This window comes from Salmo salar, chromosome ssa01 (genome assembly GCF_905237065.1).
Source record: "Salmo salar chromosome ssa01, Ssal_v3.1, whole genome shotgun sequence".
NCBI classification, from domain to species: domain Eukaryota; kingdom Metazoa; phylum Chordata; class Actinopteri; order Salmoniformes; family Salmonidae; genus Salmo; species Salmo salar.
The window spans coordinates 114,348,695-114,365,047 of NC_059442.1; the positions used below are offsets into that span (position 1 = coordinate 114,348,695).

The 16,353-nt window shown below is 44.0% G+C and overlaps 1 protein-coding gene across 1 annotated transcript; it reads right to left on the reverse strand.

Moving 5' to 3' along the window:
- Positions 1-4,841: 4,841 nt before the first annotated feature.
- On the reverse strand, positions 4,842-6,903 carry LOC123724404 (forkhead box protein I2-A). Its single transcript, XM_045687675.1, has 2 exons — positions 6,028-6,903; positions 4,842-5,829 (listed from the first exon to the last, which is right to left on the reverse strand). Exons 1-2 carry the CDS (start codon positions 6,689-6,691, stop codon positions 5,225-5,227), a joined length of 1,269 nt encoding a protein of 422 aa, XP_045543631.1. The 5' UTR covers positions 6,692-6,903; the 3' UTR covers positions 4,842-5,224.
- Positions 6,904-16,353: the final 9,450 nt, after the last annotated feature.

The following is a 16,353-nucleotide window of genomic DNA, read 5'->3' on the forward strand; positions in this document are numbered from 1 at the left end:
GACTGATTCTCTTCAGAAAGGAGGCTCTCCTAGCCGCAGGCTGACAGATTCTCTTCAGAAAGGAGACTCTCCTAGCCGCAGGCTGACTGATTCTCTTCAGAAAGGAGACTCACCTAGCCGCAGGCTGACTGATTCTCTTCAGAAAGGAGACTCTCCTAGCCGCAGGCTGACTGATTCTCTTCAGAAAGGAGACTCTCCTAGCCGCAGGCTGACTGATTCTCTTCAGAAAGGAGGCTCTCCTAGCCGCAGGCTGACTGATTCTCTTCAGAAAGGAGGCTCTCCTAGCCGCAGGCTGACTGATTCTCTTCAGAAAGGAGACTCTCCTAGCCGCAGGCTGACTGATTCTCTTCAGAAAGGAGACTCTCCTAGCCGCAGGCTGACTGATTCTCTTCAGAAAGGAGGCTCTCCTAGCCGCAGGCTGACAGATTCTCTTCAGAAAGGAGACTCTCCTAGCCGCAGGCTGACTGATTCTCTTCAGAAAGGAGACTCTCCTAGCTGCAGGCTGACTGATTCTCTTCAGAAAGGAGACTCTCCTAGCCGCAGGCTGACTGATTCTCTTCAGAAAGGAGGCTCTCCTAGCCGCAGGCTGACTGATTATCACCTCTACACTACAGGTGTAGTATTTTCATTTGATCACTCTGTTGGTGCAGAGAATTTTCTTGTCATGCAGTAAAATTCTATTGAGACTCATGATATACATAAATTCAATGAAAACCTGCTGTTCTCTTTCTTTCACTAGATCTCACACCTAATCTACAGTATACCCTACTAGCATATCAAAACTCATTTACAGTAAGAAATGATGATTAAATTAAGATTCAACATATGTATATCACACTGAGAAATCACGTTAACTTGTTTTATCAGTAGTTTACCTGGTAGCAGGTCTATGATGTTTTATCAGTAGTTTACCTGGTAGCAGGTCTATGATGTTTTATCAGTAGTTTACCTGGTAGCAGGTCTATGATGTTTTATCAGTAGTTTACCTGGTAGCAGGTCTATGATGTTTTATCAGTAGTTTACCTGGTAGCAGGTCTATGATGTTTTATCAGTAGTTTACCTGGTAGCAGGTGTATGATGTTTTATCAGTAGTTTACCTGGTAGCAGGTCTATGATGTTTTATCAGTAGTTTACCTGGTAGCAGGTCTATGATGTTTTATCAGTAGTTTACCTGGTAGCAGGTCTATGATGTTTATTCAGTAGTTTACCTGGTAGCAGGTCTATGATGTTTATTCAGTAGTTTACCTGGTAGCAGGTCTATGATGTTTTATCAGTAGTTTACCTGGTAGCAGGTCTATGATGTTTTATCAGTAGTTTACCTGGTAGCAGGTCTATGATGTTTTATCAGTAGTTTACCTGGTAGCAGGTCTATGATGTTTATTCAGTAGTTTACCTGGTAGCAGGTCTATGATGTTTTATCAGTAGTTTACCTGGTAGCAGGTCTATGATGTTTTATCAGTAGTTTACCTGGTAGCAGGTCTATGATGTTTTATCAGTAGTTTACCTGGTAGCAGGTCTATGATGTTTTATCAGTAGTTTACCTGGTAGCAGGTCTATGATGTTTTATCAGTAGTTTACCTGGTAGCAGGTCTATGATGTTTTATCAGTAGTTTACCTGGTAGCAGGTCTATAATGTTTTTCTGTAGTATTTTCACCAAACACATTGTTGTCCATCTCTTTCCCCTCCAACCCAACCTGTTAACCTTATATCTGGGGAGAGGAACGGACAGCTGATCTGTGGTTCTCTCTAAAGACCTAGTGTTTGAGGAAGTAACGCTTCCCTAACCCTGCTGACAATCATTCCCCAGCCACACACACCGCCTGGTTTCTGGACCTTCTGCCATATCACATGACCAGCTTAAAACGGATACTTCCTGTCCCATCCATTTGGAGGAGAAATTGACGGGATTAAAGATTTAAAATAATCCCGTCCCAAACCTGGGTCAAACACCACCATCCAATTATGAGGCTCCCTGCCTTTTGAAGGTGACGCAGTTGATCCTGAAACCCCTCATTATGGTTTTAGCCTAGCCCACTGGGCTTGGGGCTTCTATGGGGACCAGGGTTGGGTTTGGGGCCTCTATGGGGACCACGGTTGTGTTTGAGGACACTGGGCTTGGGGCTTCTATGGGGACCACGGTTGGGTTTGAGGACACTGGGCTTGGGGATTCTATGGGGACCAGGGTTTACCAAGGTTGGGGCTATCGAAATTGGGGCCACCCTACCTGAGACGCTCCCACCATGGCCTGGGTCAATCCCTAGCCCTGGGGGTATGGAGGCCAGGTCGGGGGCCCTGAAGAAGCCATCAGGTATGGGAGGCCCACCAGGTTACCAGGTGACTGATATTCAGAAGGGCCCGGCCAGGTGAAATTCCCCTCAGGCAGCGTGTAGTGGAGCGTATCAGGACGGAGACGTGAGATGGAGACGGAAGATCTCTGATAATTGACTAGATGGAAACTACCCACTACCACTTAATGGAAGTTTAGCAGGGGCACATGTTATGAATGGGAGTGTGAAATGCCTTCTGTATTTGCACGATTGGGACATCTTTGTAATAACATTTTTTTTTAATTATGAGACTTTGAAAATAAATGTGATATTTTATAGAGTAGCCTAGAATATGTATTTTAGCAGAACTGTTGGTCCTCATAATATGAAAGAAGATAAAGTGAATGTCCACTGGTCCCAGAGAAGGACAGATCTCAGTCTGGTTTAGAGGAATAATTCACTTATTGTCATGTTCATTTGTTTGTGTATTTACTCCTGAATGTGTCAAGACAAACCTGGACTTGAAGTGTAAATAGAACAGACTGCCAGTGGGTGGTCAGGGAGTTTGTTGGGGTACATTGGCATGAATGGCAGAGCATAGACCTACCAATAGACACATATATAAATAGGCCTAACAGGAGTTTAGCACTATTCAATTAATTGTTGCATGTTTATAGTTTCTACCTATTTTAGAGCTTATGTATAACGTTGTAATTACACATGACATCTATGTTCTATTCACTGGTAGGCCTACATTACAACGTTGGTGAAAGACAGGATTTCAATTGAAAACTTGTCGCTGTGAGAACCCGTTTGAGTTTCACAAAAATACTCTTTGTTAGATAGGAAGCCCATGCATCACGGACAACAGGAGGGAGATGTGGTCTGAGTGATATAATACGTTCCCAGATCTGAGGTCACCGAATGTTTTCATCAGAGCGCAGGAGGGGATCCCTTGGTATTGCCAGGGCCCATTGTGTCACAGCTACGGGCACGAACCTCTTGTCAATTTTGCTTTAGTCGAGACAACAGAGCGCCAGAGCGCACTGAATTATCCACCAATTAAGAGGTGTTCTCTTTAATTTACTTCCTTTGATTTCGTGCGTAACCGTAAATTGTTTCAAAATACGACATGTGTAAGATAGCCGTTTAATGGCTTGAACATTTTTCATGGGAAACCTCTCTCTCTCTCTCTGGTTATTATTGCCCACTACAGCAAATCAGGGACACTATTTATCTTGTTTTTGTCCCATAATAGTAGGACAACTGCACATGCCCAAACAATGGGTGTTACATGCTATTTTGCAATGACGTGAATCGCTCATTGGATACGCGGCCAGATTGATTCACAGCTCATAAGAAAAACAACATGGAACTATCGATCATTCTTATTTCTCACACGATGTTTAATAAAATATCACTCTGCGTTTTATGCTGTGAGTGATGAAACTTTCCCCCGCTGAATAAACTGAAAACAGGTGTGAACTATTCAATTCAACAAGTTTCCATCTATCCATCCATACACACCATTAAATAAGACCAATAGCTGAACTTCTGAACTGGGTAGAAATAAAGAGGTGATGTGTCTTGAATCTCAGCATAAATCGGGTTTATTCAAAGTGACAAGCTGGAAAATGTCTCAGTCTCACCTACTGTTTTCATACAGTTGAGGAGGCATGAGCTAATGATCACAGAGGAGAAAGTTCAGAAGCAGGTGAAGCCTTCATTGTTGTAGCCTGTTACGTGAATGGACGATTATTTCTTCGTCCATTCAATATAAAATATCATTGATCAATTGATGAACTTTATGGAATCCTACTGGAACTGTATTCCCGAGTCTGAGATGGAATATCTGGCTGACTGTCCGGAAAGTTTCATGAATGGAATGGATGAAGGAGAGAGGGAGGGAGGGAAGGAGAGAGGGAGGGAGGGAGGGAGGGAGGGAGAGAGAGGGAGAGAGGGAGGAAGGGGAGCGAGAGAGAGGGAGAGAGGGGAGAGTACACAGCGGGGTGTAGGATTAATTCCAACCTCGATTGAACCTGAAATACTTCTGGTAAATAATTGTCAGTGCCATTATAAATACTGTTTGGTATTGTAAGGAATCAGTGAACATGTTCTCCTACACCATTAACAGCTGTAGCCTAATCAAACCCCACAGGTGCGTTAGTGTTTTAAACCTTAACTTAAAATGTTATGTTAAAAGTAACCTAAAATGTTGATTAGAATTGAGAGACATGAGTTAACATCTAAACGTTAATCATTTCAATATTTTAGTGTTTATAAGTCAAATGGAATCGTGCGTAATAAATAAAATGAAATAGAGCGCTGGTTTATTGTAAAGTTGATTATTATGGCGAATAAATCTGAGACATCTTCACTTTGACAAGTCCGCTAGAAAATACGACAGAATCAAGAATTTCAGATATTACATTTATTCAAACGTTTGACAATAGGCTTTAAATAAAATATACACACACACAATACCTTCTACAAAAAAAGTGGTCTGCAAAGAGAGTTACTATTTAGGCTACATAACAAAACATATATCTGCAGAAGTGTTCTATTAAAAAAATACAAGATCTTCAGAAAGGCACAGTGACGTCATCCAGGCAGTTTACATAAGGCCAATATAAAGGAAACGAAAGAGTTACGGTAAATGTTTATTCCAAGGCAAGACCATTCCAGGGCTCCAGTTGGGCATAACAACAAAGTTTGGTCTTAATTAAATGTTCTTAAAATGCTTAAGTCGAACGTAGTTTCGACCCACTTTTTGAAATTCCGATTCAATCATGAGAAAGCATATTTTTAAGACATTTCTATTACACGTTTTTAATTATGGAATGCATAACATGAATAATAATCATGGTACTTGATGTACTCACTGAGTACTTTATACAAGTATGCCAACGAGTTGCATTATATTATCTACATATATGTGACATAATTAGGACTAAGCTTAGACCTCGGTCCCTTCGCGGCTATATATCAAATGATTAACAGTGAAGTGGTTTGGGAGAGAGTTGGTGAGGCCCAGGCCTCCGCTGTGATTGTTCTGTGCGGATGTGTAGCAGTTCATTCTATTAGCTGTGGAGAGGTGAGTGGTATCCGAGTTCAATGGCGTGATTTGAGAGGGCGAGTATGAACCAAGTCCGGACATGTTTTCTCGGGTCTGATGAGGCGACAAATCCCCCATAGCATGTCTTCCTGAACCAAAGTTCCCCCTGGCCCCCTCCCGGGTAGAGCTGTTGTTACTCCCCGCCAGCATCGAGTTCATAGTGGAGACAAAGTTGTTGTAACAGGGACTGTGTTCCACAGACGGGGACAGGGATGATTCGGGCTCGGAGGAACCAGGGGAGTCCTGGAGGCTGGGAGGGGATGAACTCATGATACTGGCCGTGTCGGAGACCTTCAGGGCGGCAGTGTCTTCTGACTTCACCGCAAGAACAGTGTTGTTGTTGTCTCCTCCGTTCAAGTCAGCTCTTCTCTTTCTCTTTCTTCGGAAGTTGCCGTTATCGAACATTTTCTCACAGTTTGGGTCCAACGTCCAGTAATTTCCCTTTCCTATGAAGACATGAAGACAGGACACAACAGACAATGTAGGTCCTAAACGAGATATCAAAAGGTCAATACTGCTCTAGTCTACTGTCAGACACGTCTTTAAAAAAATCTAATGGCAAAAAAGGTATGATATTCAAAATGACACATTTAATAGGTGCAAATAATGAGTTATTTACAAGCACAACGGGTGTTGTAACTTACCTGGATCATCGTCATCCCGTGCAACTTTCTTAAAACAGTCATTCAGTGACAGGTTGTGTCTGATTGAGTTCTGCCAGCCAGCTTTGCTCTTCTTATAAAAGGGAAAATTCTCTGCCACATACTGATAGATGTGACTCAGCGTCAACCTCTTGTCCCCGGCGCCCTGGATAGCCATGGCTATGAGCGCTGAGTAAGAGTACGGAGGCCTAACCATTTTGAAGAGTTCCTGCTGGCTAGAGATTGACAGCCATCCGAGGTCAGCTCCACCAAACCCGGTAGGAGGGGGTAAGAACTGCCGCTGGTTCGCTCCGTATCCAGACTGTATGTACGATGCTCCGTTCAATCCCGTCAGGTATGGAGACGTGTCGATGCTCGGGCCGTTTAGCCACAGGTACGGGTTGCTGGTCGGCGAGGTGTACTCACCGAGGCCGTAGCTTTGAGGATGCGCCGGCGGCCTCTGCGGGTGGTGACCATGATGGAGGTTTTGCTGGTGCTGGTACATGCTGCCGATGTTATCGCAGTACACGGCCATATCCAGGAGCTCCTGCGCGCTGTGGTGCTGAATGGGGCTGGTCTGCGCGTTGGATGGCTGCTGTCCAAAAGCGTTCATAATCCCTTCTAATTGAGTACGAATCCTGGTTTCTTCTTCTATCAACAATAACATGCGGTTCCTTTCCCAACCGTCTGTTTCCGTCAGTCTCTCCCGGAGGACTGAAGGCTAGACCCAAGGGAATGAGGTATTTAAGTGCTCCGCCTGGAGCGTCGACAGGTAAACCCCTGTGAAAGGAACTGTCTCGCGGGTGACTCCCCCCTTTTCTGTCACGCTTCAGTCGAATTGTCTTAACCGAATCTGTGCATCAATGGGAGAGATACTGGTGAGAGATTAGCCCACTCATTAATGCAGTTTTAGGAGTGAACCTGGAGTAAGATAGGCTGAGTAATTTACCGCGCAAGTATAGCCTAATAAGCATATGCAATAATAAAAATAGGCGGTTAGGCAACACGTTATCCAATTAAAACAGTTTTACTGTTGGCCAACCATATTTCCACTTTTACGCACGGAAACTTTTACAAATGTATATCTTAAATAATAGTTTTATGAATATACCTTCATAATTTCAATATACCAAATGTAATTGAAACAAATATTTTATATATATTTTTAAAATAAATTGTTTCTGTCAAATATAAGTTGTCAATTGAAGTAGCCTTTGCCTTTTGGTGAACAGTGGGACACACACTTAGAACAAAAGGTTCGGCATAGAACCAACATTTTGGTTCAATGAAGAAGAACATCTAACTATATTACGGTTCTGATCAAAGAACCCTACGAAAGGGGTTATTCTCTCTAGAACCTTTAGGGGTGTTATATATGAAGAAAGTAATATAAGCCTTTGTCTGTAAGAGTGTAGGGTAAAAACAATGTGATTATTCTATGGTTTAACAAGCACTCCTGGCTTCCATGCATGGCAAAGTTAAACATAAACCAAGTTAGGCTCTTAAAACATACATATACAATGTACTATAGGCTATGTGTTTAGACCACACAATCTCTGGAACGAATTAGTTGACAATAAACATGGCTTATGTGTTACAAGTGTGACATAGCAACACAGCAGCGGTAATATGATGGGTCCCCGCGTCGCTGGACCACTGCTCCTGTCATTTCATTTTAGTCATTTATTTCTTGGGTGGGTTATTAAGTTTCATTGTGTAATTAAAATTACTTTGTCCAAACACGCTTATTCACTTTATTTTTTTTATTTTTTGGTAAGCTATGAAATGTAGACTAGGCCTATATAGCCCGCAATAGACAGAATGATTTAAGAGTTTAATACGTTGCATTTAAATTGAAAATTTAAAAAAACAAACATTCTATTTCGGAAATGTTTTATATTAAATAATTATCCAACACAATTTTTTATTTTTAGGTTAGAAAACTCTACCGGTAGTCCTATATCAGACTAACAGACTTTGTTTGAACGCATTTCATCAAAATCACAGACACACTTGCAGAAACTTTCAGACATCAATGGATAATCAATATTTCTCCAAAAAAAATACATGATTACCATCAGAGGACGAGCTCTAATGATCATTTAAATGAGCAGGGGCCATTTTGATTGACAAAACCACACGAGTAAAATGACCAGCCTACAATGTAATAAAACTAATTCAGGAACACCAAGGGATAAAAATAGACCACATGATCTGTTTGTCAACATGAAGAAAATATTCCACATTTTATTAGTTTAATGTTAAATTATAATTAATTATGTAGTAAAATAAAATACGGGACAGTACTAAAAGTTACATGTTTGATGTAAATATCGCAAGAGGTTATTTAGTTATTTGTTGAGTTATTGTGAGCGCTATAGTGAAGGCTATTTAATAACTCTAACGTCCAAAATGTTCCATACGAATAAAGTTTTTTTTTTTTTTTATCCTTCCAAAAATTTACATTGTAACAGTTTATTTGTGCAAAGTAGGATTTTGGCTGCAATAAAATTTAAAAAAAAAAAGGTTTCTAAAAAGTTGTCCATGAGTTTATTTCGTGTTGTTTTCAAATGCTGCCATCCTCCGGTCTCTTTCGACAGAGACAGAAACTGACTAGATATATACGGATACTTTTCAACCGCCACGAGAACAGTCTCAGTTTAACAATGTGTACACTCCCTGACCGGATCACTTCAATAGTATTTTACAACTGAATAGAGTCCAGAATAGGATCCTAATCTAGGACTTTCAATTGGATGGCCTCTTAGACAAGGACTAGGTGAATTAGCCTACATAAACGGTCAGTATTTGACCCTCCGATTGTTTTGATACAACGTAATAAACGGTAGCATACTATATGAGAGAATCAAATATGGCTTCAAATGTGCCATTTAGATATTGAGTGATAAGTAGGTCCAGGTTACTGTCTCGTTATTATCTATGTATAGTCACTTTAACTCTACCTACATGTACATATTACCTCAATTACCTCCACTAACCTGTACCCCCCGCACATTGACTCTGTACCGGCACCCCCCTTCTATAGAGCCTCGCTATTGTTATTTTACTGCTGCTCTTTAACTATTTGTTACTTTTATTTATTTTCTTTTTGGGAGGGGGGGTATTTTTCTTAAAATTGTGTTATTGGTTAAGAGCTTGTAAGTCAGCATTTCACTGTAAGGTCTACTACACCTGTTGTATTCGACGCATGTGAGAAATACAATTTGATTTGAATCAGTTCCGTCAGATTTTCTCCTTAGACTATTTCCTGTAAGAGCTGTAATACTCTGCAGGTTTCTGGACTCTAGGTAGTCAGAAACATCACACCATTATCATGTATTTGTGTCCTCTAAATAACACAATGTTGTATATATATATATATATATATATAAAACGAATTCTAGTTGTTTCAACTAATTATTGTGGTGGCATAGGAGGAAGATCAGAATGCCTGAACCAAAAGGTTGTGAGTTCAAATCCCAGGTGAGGACATGTTGAATAATAAATACTGTATAAATGAACAATGTAATCATTGGGGAAAGGGGGATACCTAGTCAGTTGTACAACTGAATGCATTCAACTGAAATGCGGCTTCTGCATTTAACCCAACCCCTCTGAATCAGAGAGATGCGGCTTCTGCATTTAACCCAACCCCCTCTGAATCAGAGAGGTACTGGGGTGGCTGCCTTAATCAACATCCACGTCTTCCTGTATTTAACCCAACCCCCTCTGAATCAGAGAGGTACTGGGGTGGCTGCCTTAATCAACATCCAAGTCTTCCTGTATTTAACACAACCCACTCTGAATCAGAGAGGTACTGGGGTGGCTGCCTTAATCAACATCCACGTCTTCCTGTATTTAACCCAACCCACTCTGAATCAGAGAGGTACTGGGGTGGCTGCCTTAATCAACATCCACGTCTTCGTGTATTTAACCCAACCCCCTCTGAATCAGAGAGGTGCTGGGGTGGCTGCTGCCTTAATCAACATCCACGTCTTCCTGTATTTAACCCAACCCCCTCTGAATCAGAGAGGTACTCGGGTGGCTGCCTTAATCAACATCCACGTCTTCCTGTATTTAACCCAACCCCTCTGCCCTCTGAATCAGAGAGGTGCGGGGGTCTGCCATAATCAACATCCGGGGAATTGTGGTTAAACTGCCTTGTTCAGGGGCAGAACGACAGATTATTACCTTGTCAGCTCAGGGATTATATCCAGCAACCTTTCGGTTACTGGCCCAACCCTCTAACCACTAGGCTACCCGCTGGTTACTGTCCCAACGCTCTAACCACTAGGCTACCTGCTGGTTACTGTCCCAACGCTCTAACCACTAGGATACCTGCTGGTTACCTGCCCAACGCTCTAACCACTAGGCTACCTGCTGGTTACTGGTCCAACCCTCTAACCACTAGGCTACCTGCTGGTTACTGTCCCAACCCTCTAACCACTAGGCTACCTGCTGGTTACTGTCCCAACCCTCTAACCACTAGGCTACCTGCTGGTTACTGTCCCAACCCTCTAACCACTAGGCTACCTGCTGGGTACTGTCCCAACCCTCTAACCACTAGGCTACCTGCTGGTTACTGTCCCAACCCTCTAACCACTAGGCTACCTGCTGGTTACTGTCCCAACCCTCTAACCACTAGGCTACCTGCTGGTTACTGTCCCAACCCTCTAACCACTAGGCTACCTGCTGGATACTGTCCCAACCCTCTAACCACTAGGCTACCTGCTGGTTACTGTCCCAACCCTCTAACCACTAGGCCACCTGCTGGTTACTGGTCCCAACGCTCTAACCACTAGGCTACCTGCTGGTTACTGTCCCAACCCTCTAACCACTAGGCTACCTGCTGGTTACTGTCCCAACCCTCTAACCACTAGGCTACTTGCTGGTTACTGTCCCAACCCTCTAACCACTAGGCTACCTGCTGGTTACTGTCCCAACCCTCTAACCACTAGGCCACCTGCTGGTTACTGGTCCAATGCTCTAACCACTAGGCTACCTGCTGGTTACTGTCCCAACCCTCTAACCACTAGGCTACCTGCTGGTTACTGTCCCAACCCTCTAACCACTAGGCTACCTGCTGGTTACTGTCCCAACCCTCTAACCACTAGGCTACCTGCTGGATACTGTCCCAACCCACTAACCACTAGGCTACCTGCTGGTTACTGGTCCAACACTCTAACCACTAGGCTACCTGCTGGTTACTGTCCCAACCCTCTAACCACTAGGCTACCTGCTGGTTACTGTCCCAACCCTCTAACCACTAGGCTACCTGCTGGATACTGTCCCAACCCTCTAACCACTAGGCTACCTGCTGGTTACTGTCCCAACTCTCTAACCACTAGGCTACCTGCTGGTTACTGTCCCAACCCTCTAACCACTAGGCTCCCTGCTGGTTACTGTCCCAACCCTCTAACCACTAGGCTACCTGCTGGTTACTGTCCCAACACTCTAACCACTAGGCTCCCTGCTGGTTACTGTCCCAACCCTCTAACCACTAGGCTACCTGCTGGTTACTGTCCCAACCCTCTAACCACTAGGCTACCTGCTGGTTACTGTCCCAACACTCTAACCACTAGGCTCCCTGCTGGTTACTGGCCCAACCCTCTAACCACTAGGCTACCTGCTGGTTACTGTCCCAACCCTCTAACCACTAGGCTACCTGCTGGTTACTGTCCCAACCCTCTAACCACTAGGCTACCTGCTGGTTACTGTCCCAACACTCTAACCACTAGGCTACCTGCTGGTTACTGTCCCAACCCTCTAACCACTAGGCTACCTGCTGGTTACTGTCCCAACACTCTAACCACTAGGCTACCTGCTGGTTACTGGTCCAACGCTCTAACCACTAGGCTACCTGCTGGTTACTGTCCCAACCCCTCTAACCACTAGGCTACCTGCTGGTTACTGGTCCAACGCTCTAACCACTAGGCTACCTGCTGGTTACTGTCCCAACCCTCTAACCACTAGGCTACCTGCTGGTTACTGTCCCAACACTCTAACCACTAGGCTACCTGCTGGTTACTGTCCCAACCCTCTAACCACTAGGCTACCTGCTGGTTACTGTCCCAACACTCTAACCACTAGGCTACCTGCTGGTTACTGGTCCAACGCTCTAACCACCATGTTGGTCAACATTTGTCAGATATGTCAGTTGAAAACATTGTATGTCAAAAGCACCGTGCGAGTGGAACTATTTCCACAGCCCTTTTTTAAAGTTAAGATGCACAAATAATCATTTCTAGTTGAAGGAACATATGAGACAAGTTGAGGAAACGCATCATTTTAAATTGACAGAATTGTTTTTTGTTGCCTAAGTTTTCTCAAGTTGGAGTGAAGTTTGGGCAAGCTACAACTACGTAAGTCCAGGTAACACTATGACTGAAACGTTGAGTCAACTAAACAGAACACAGGCTGTGTAACCAGTTAGTTAATAATAATAATAATGAGTTGAAACAACTATAAAATAACCTAAAATAGATGAAAGCCGTGTGTTATGCCGAGCTACAGAGGGCTAGAGTGGTGGCAGTTCTGCTCCGTTTTCCACTCAGACTCTGCAGGTTGCTGGGACAGGAAGAGGAAACATCCTGCGTTTGTCTCCTCTAAACTAATCACAGAAACATTCCTGTTCTGCTTGACCTGCTGGTAATCGTGTGGCTCTGAGGTGTTGCTATGCTGACCACCGCATCACCAGACCACAGGCAGTAGTAGACTACCGGCTGCTCTGATCGGTAGGGGCCTTAGCCAAGGGAAGAACACTTTTGGGACCATTAACCTCAGTGTATAGGACCTAGCCAGGGGTAGAGAACTGAAGAGACCCTACCCTCAGTGTGTAAGGGAAAGGAAAGGGAAAGGGTGATACCTAGTCAGTTGTTAAACTGAATGCATTCAACTGAAATGTGTCTTCCGCATTTAACCCAACCCCTCTGAATCAGAGAGGTGAGGACCTAGCCAGGGGAAACACCATTTAATCCCTCTGAATCAGAGAGGTGAGGACCTAGCCAGGGGAAACACCATTTAATCCCTCTGAATCAGAGAGGTGAGGACCTAGCCAGGGGAAACACCATTTAACCCCTCTGAATCAGAGAGGTGAGGACCTAGCCAGGGGAAACACCATTTAACCCCTCTGAATCAGAGAGGTGAGGACCTAGCCAGGGGAAACACCATTTAATCCCTCTGAATCAGAGAGGTGAGGACCTAGCCAGGGGAAACACCATTTAACCCCTCTGAATCAGAGAGGTGAGGACCTAGCCAGGGGAAACACCATTTAACCCCTCTGAATCAGAGAGGTGAGGACCTAGCCAGGGAAACACCATTTAACCCCTCTGAATCAGAGAGGTGAGGACCTAGCCAGGGAAACACCATTTAACCCCTCTGAATCAGAGAGGTGAGGACCTAGCCAGGAAACACCATTTAATCCCTCTGAATCAGAGAGGTGAGGACCTAGCCAGGGGAAACACCATTTAACCCCTCTGAATCAGAGAGGTGAGGACCTAGCCAGGGGAAACACCATTTAACACCCCACAGGAATACAACCTGGAAAGTGTTTGACACACTAAGACAAGCTAATTACTGTTGACTCTAAAGGGCCATAATTCACTTTATTGGCTGGGAATTGTTCCATATTGATCAACTTGAGAGTTCTGCTCTGTCAGGGACGATGTGGCATTGAAACATTGGAACATAATTGTATTGTAAAAGCATTTGACCTTCAAGGGTCATGCTGTATTTGTCCCTGAAACCACTTCCAACAGGTTTATCATCTGAGTTATCAAGTGTCAGTAATGTGATGACAGAACAGAGAAACTCAGACACTGCTCTTGCTTCTATAACTTTTCTATTAACAAGTTTATAAAAGTTATAAACCTGAAACACAATTGTTAGAGAGGGGCTTCCTGTTAGACTGGGGCTTCCTGTTAGACTGGGGCTACCTGATAGAGAGGTACTACCTGATAGAGAGGTACTACCTGTTAGAGAGGTACTACCTGTTAGAGAGGTACTAGCTGTTAGAGAGGTACTACCTGTTAGAGAGGTACTACCTGATAGAGAGGTGCTACCTGTTAGAGAGGGGCTACCTGTTAGAGAGGTACTACCTGTTAGAGAGGTACTACCTGATAGAGAGGTACTACCTGATAGAGAGGGACTACCTGATAGAGAGGTACTACCTGTTAGAGAGGTACTACCTGTTAGAGAGGTACTACCTGTTAGACTGGGGCTTCCTGTTAGAGGTACTACCTGATAGAGAGGTACTACCTGATAGAGAGGTACTACCTGATAGAGAGGTACTACCTGTTAGAGAGGTACTACCTGATAGAGAGGTACTACCTGTTAGAGAGGTACTACCAGATAGAGAGGTACTACCTGATAGAGAGGTACTACCTGATAGAGAGGTACTACCTGTTAGAGAGGTACTACCTGTTAGAGAGGTGCTACCTGTTAGAGAGGTGCTACCTGTTAGAGAGGTACTACCTGTTAGAGAGGTACTACCTGTTAGAGAGGTATTACCTGTTAGAGAGGGACTACCTGTTAGAGAGGGACTACCTGTTAGAGAGGGACTACCTGATAGAGAGGTACTACCTGATAGAGAGGTATTACCTGATAGAGAGGTACTACCTGATAGAGAGGTACTACCTGATAGAGAGGTACTACCTGATAGAGAGGTACTACCTGATAGAGAGGTACAACCTGTTAGAGAGGTACTACCTGATAGAGAGGTACTACCTGTTAGAGAGGAGAGGTACTACCTGTTAGAGAGGTACTACCTGATAGAGAGGTACTACCTGATAGAGGTACTACCTGTTAGAGAGGTACTACCTGTTAGAGAGGTGCTACCTGTTAGAGAGGTGCTACCTGTTAGAGAGGGGCTACCTGTTAGAGAGGTACTACCTGTTAGAGAGGTACTACCTGTTAGAGAGGGACTACCTGTTAGAGAGGGACTACCTGATAGAGAGGTACTACCTGTTAGAGAGGTACTACCTGTTAGAGAGGTACTACCTGTTAGACTGGGGCTTCCTGTTAGAGAGGGGCTACCTGTTAGAGAGGTACTACCTGTTAGAGAGGTACTACCTGTTAGAGAGGTATTACCTGATAGAGAGGTACTACCTGATAGAGAGGTATTACCTGATAGAGAGGTATTACCTGATAGAGAGGTACTACCTGATAGAGAGGTACTACCTGATAGAGAGGTACAACCTGTTAGAGAGGAACTACCTGATAGAGAGGTACTACCTGTTGGAGTAGGTACTACCTAATAGAGAGGTACTACCTGATAGAGAGGGACTACCTGATAGAGAGGTACTACCTGTTAGAGAGGTACTACCTGTTAGAGAGGTACTACCTGTTAGACTGGGGCTTCCTGTTAGAGGTACTACCTGATAGAGAGGTACTACCTGATAGAGAGGTACTACCTGATAGAGAGGTACTACCTGTTAGAGAGGTGCTACCTGTTAGAGAGGGGCTACCTTTTAGAGAGGTACTACCTGATAGAGAGGTACTACCTGTTAGAGAGGTACTACCTGATAGAGAGGTACTACCTGTTAGAGAGGTACTACCTGATAGAGAGGTACTACCTGATAGAGAGGTACTACCTGATAGAGAGGTACTACCTGTTAGAGAGGTACTACCTGTTAGAAGGTACTACCTGTTAGAGAGGTGCTACCTGTTAGAGAGGGGCTACCTTTTAGAGAGGTACTACCTGATAGAGAGGTAATACCTGTTAGAGAGGACTACCTGTTAGAGAGGGACTACCTGTTAGAGAGGGACTACCTGATAGAGAGGTACTACCTGATAGAGAGGTATCTACCTGATAGAGAGGTACTACCTGATAGAGAGGTACTACCTGATAGAGAGGTACTACCTGATAGAGAGGTACTACCTGATAGAGAGGTACTACCTGATAGAGAGGTACAACCTGTTAGAGAGGTACTACCTGATAGAGAGGTACTACCTGTTAGAGAGGAGAGGTACTACCTGTTAGAGAGGTACTACCTGATAGAGAGGTACTACCTGATAGAGGTACTACCTGTTAGAGAGGTACTACCTGTTAGAGAGGTGCTACCTGTTAGAGAGGTGCTACCTGTTAGAGACGGGCTACCTGTTAGAGAGGTACTACCTGATAGAGAGGTACAACCTGTTAGAGAGGACCTACCTGATAGGGAGGTACTACCTGTTGGAGTAGGTACTACCTAATAGAGAGGTACTACCTGATAGAGAGGGATTACCTGATAGAGAGGTACTACCTGTTAGAGAGGTACTACCTGTTAGAGAGGTACTACCTGTTAGATGGGGCTTCCTGTTAGGAGGTACTACCTGATAGAGAGGTACTAC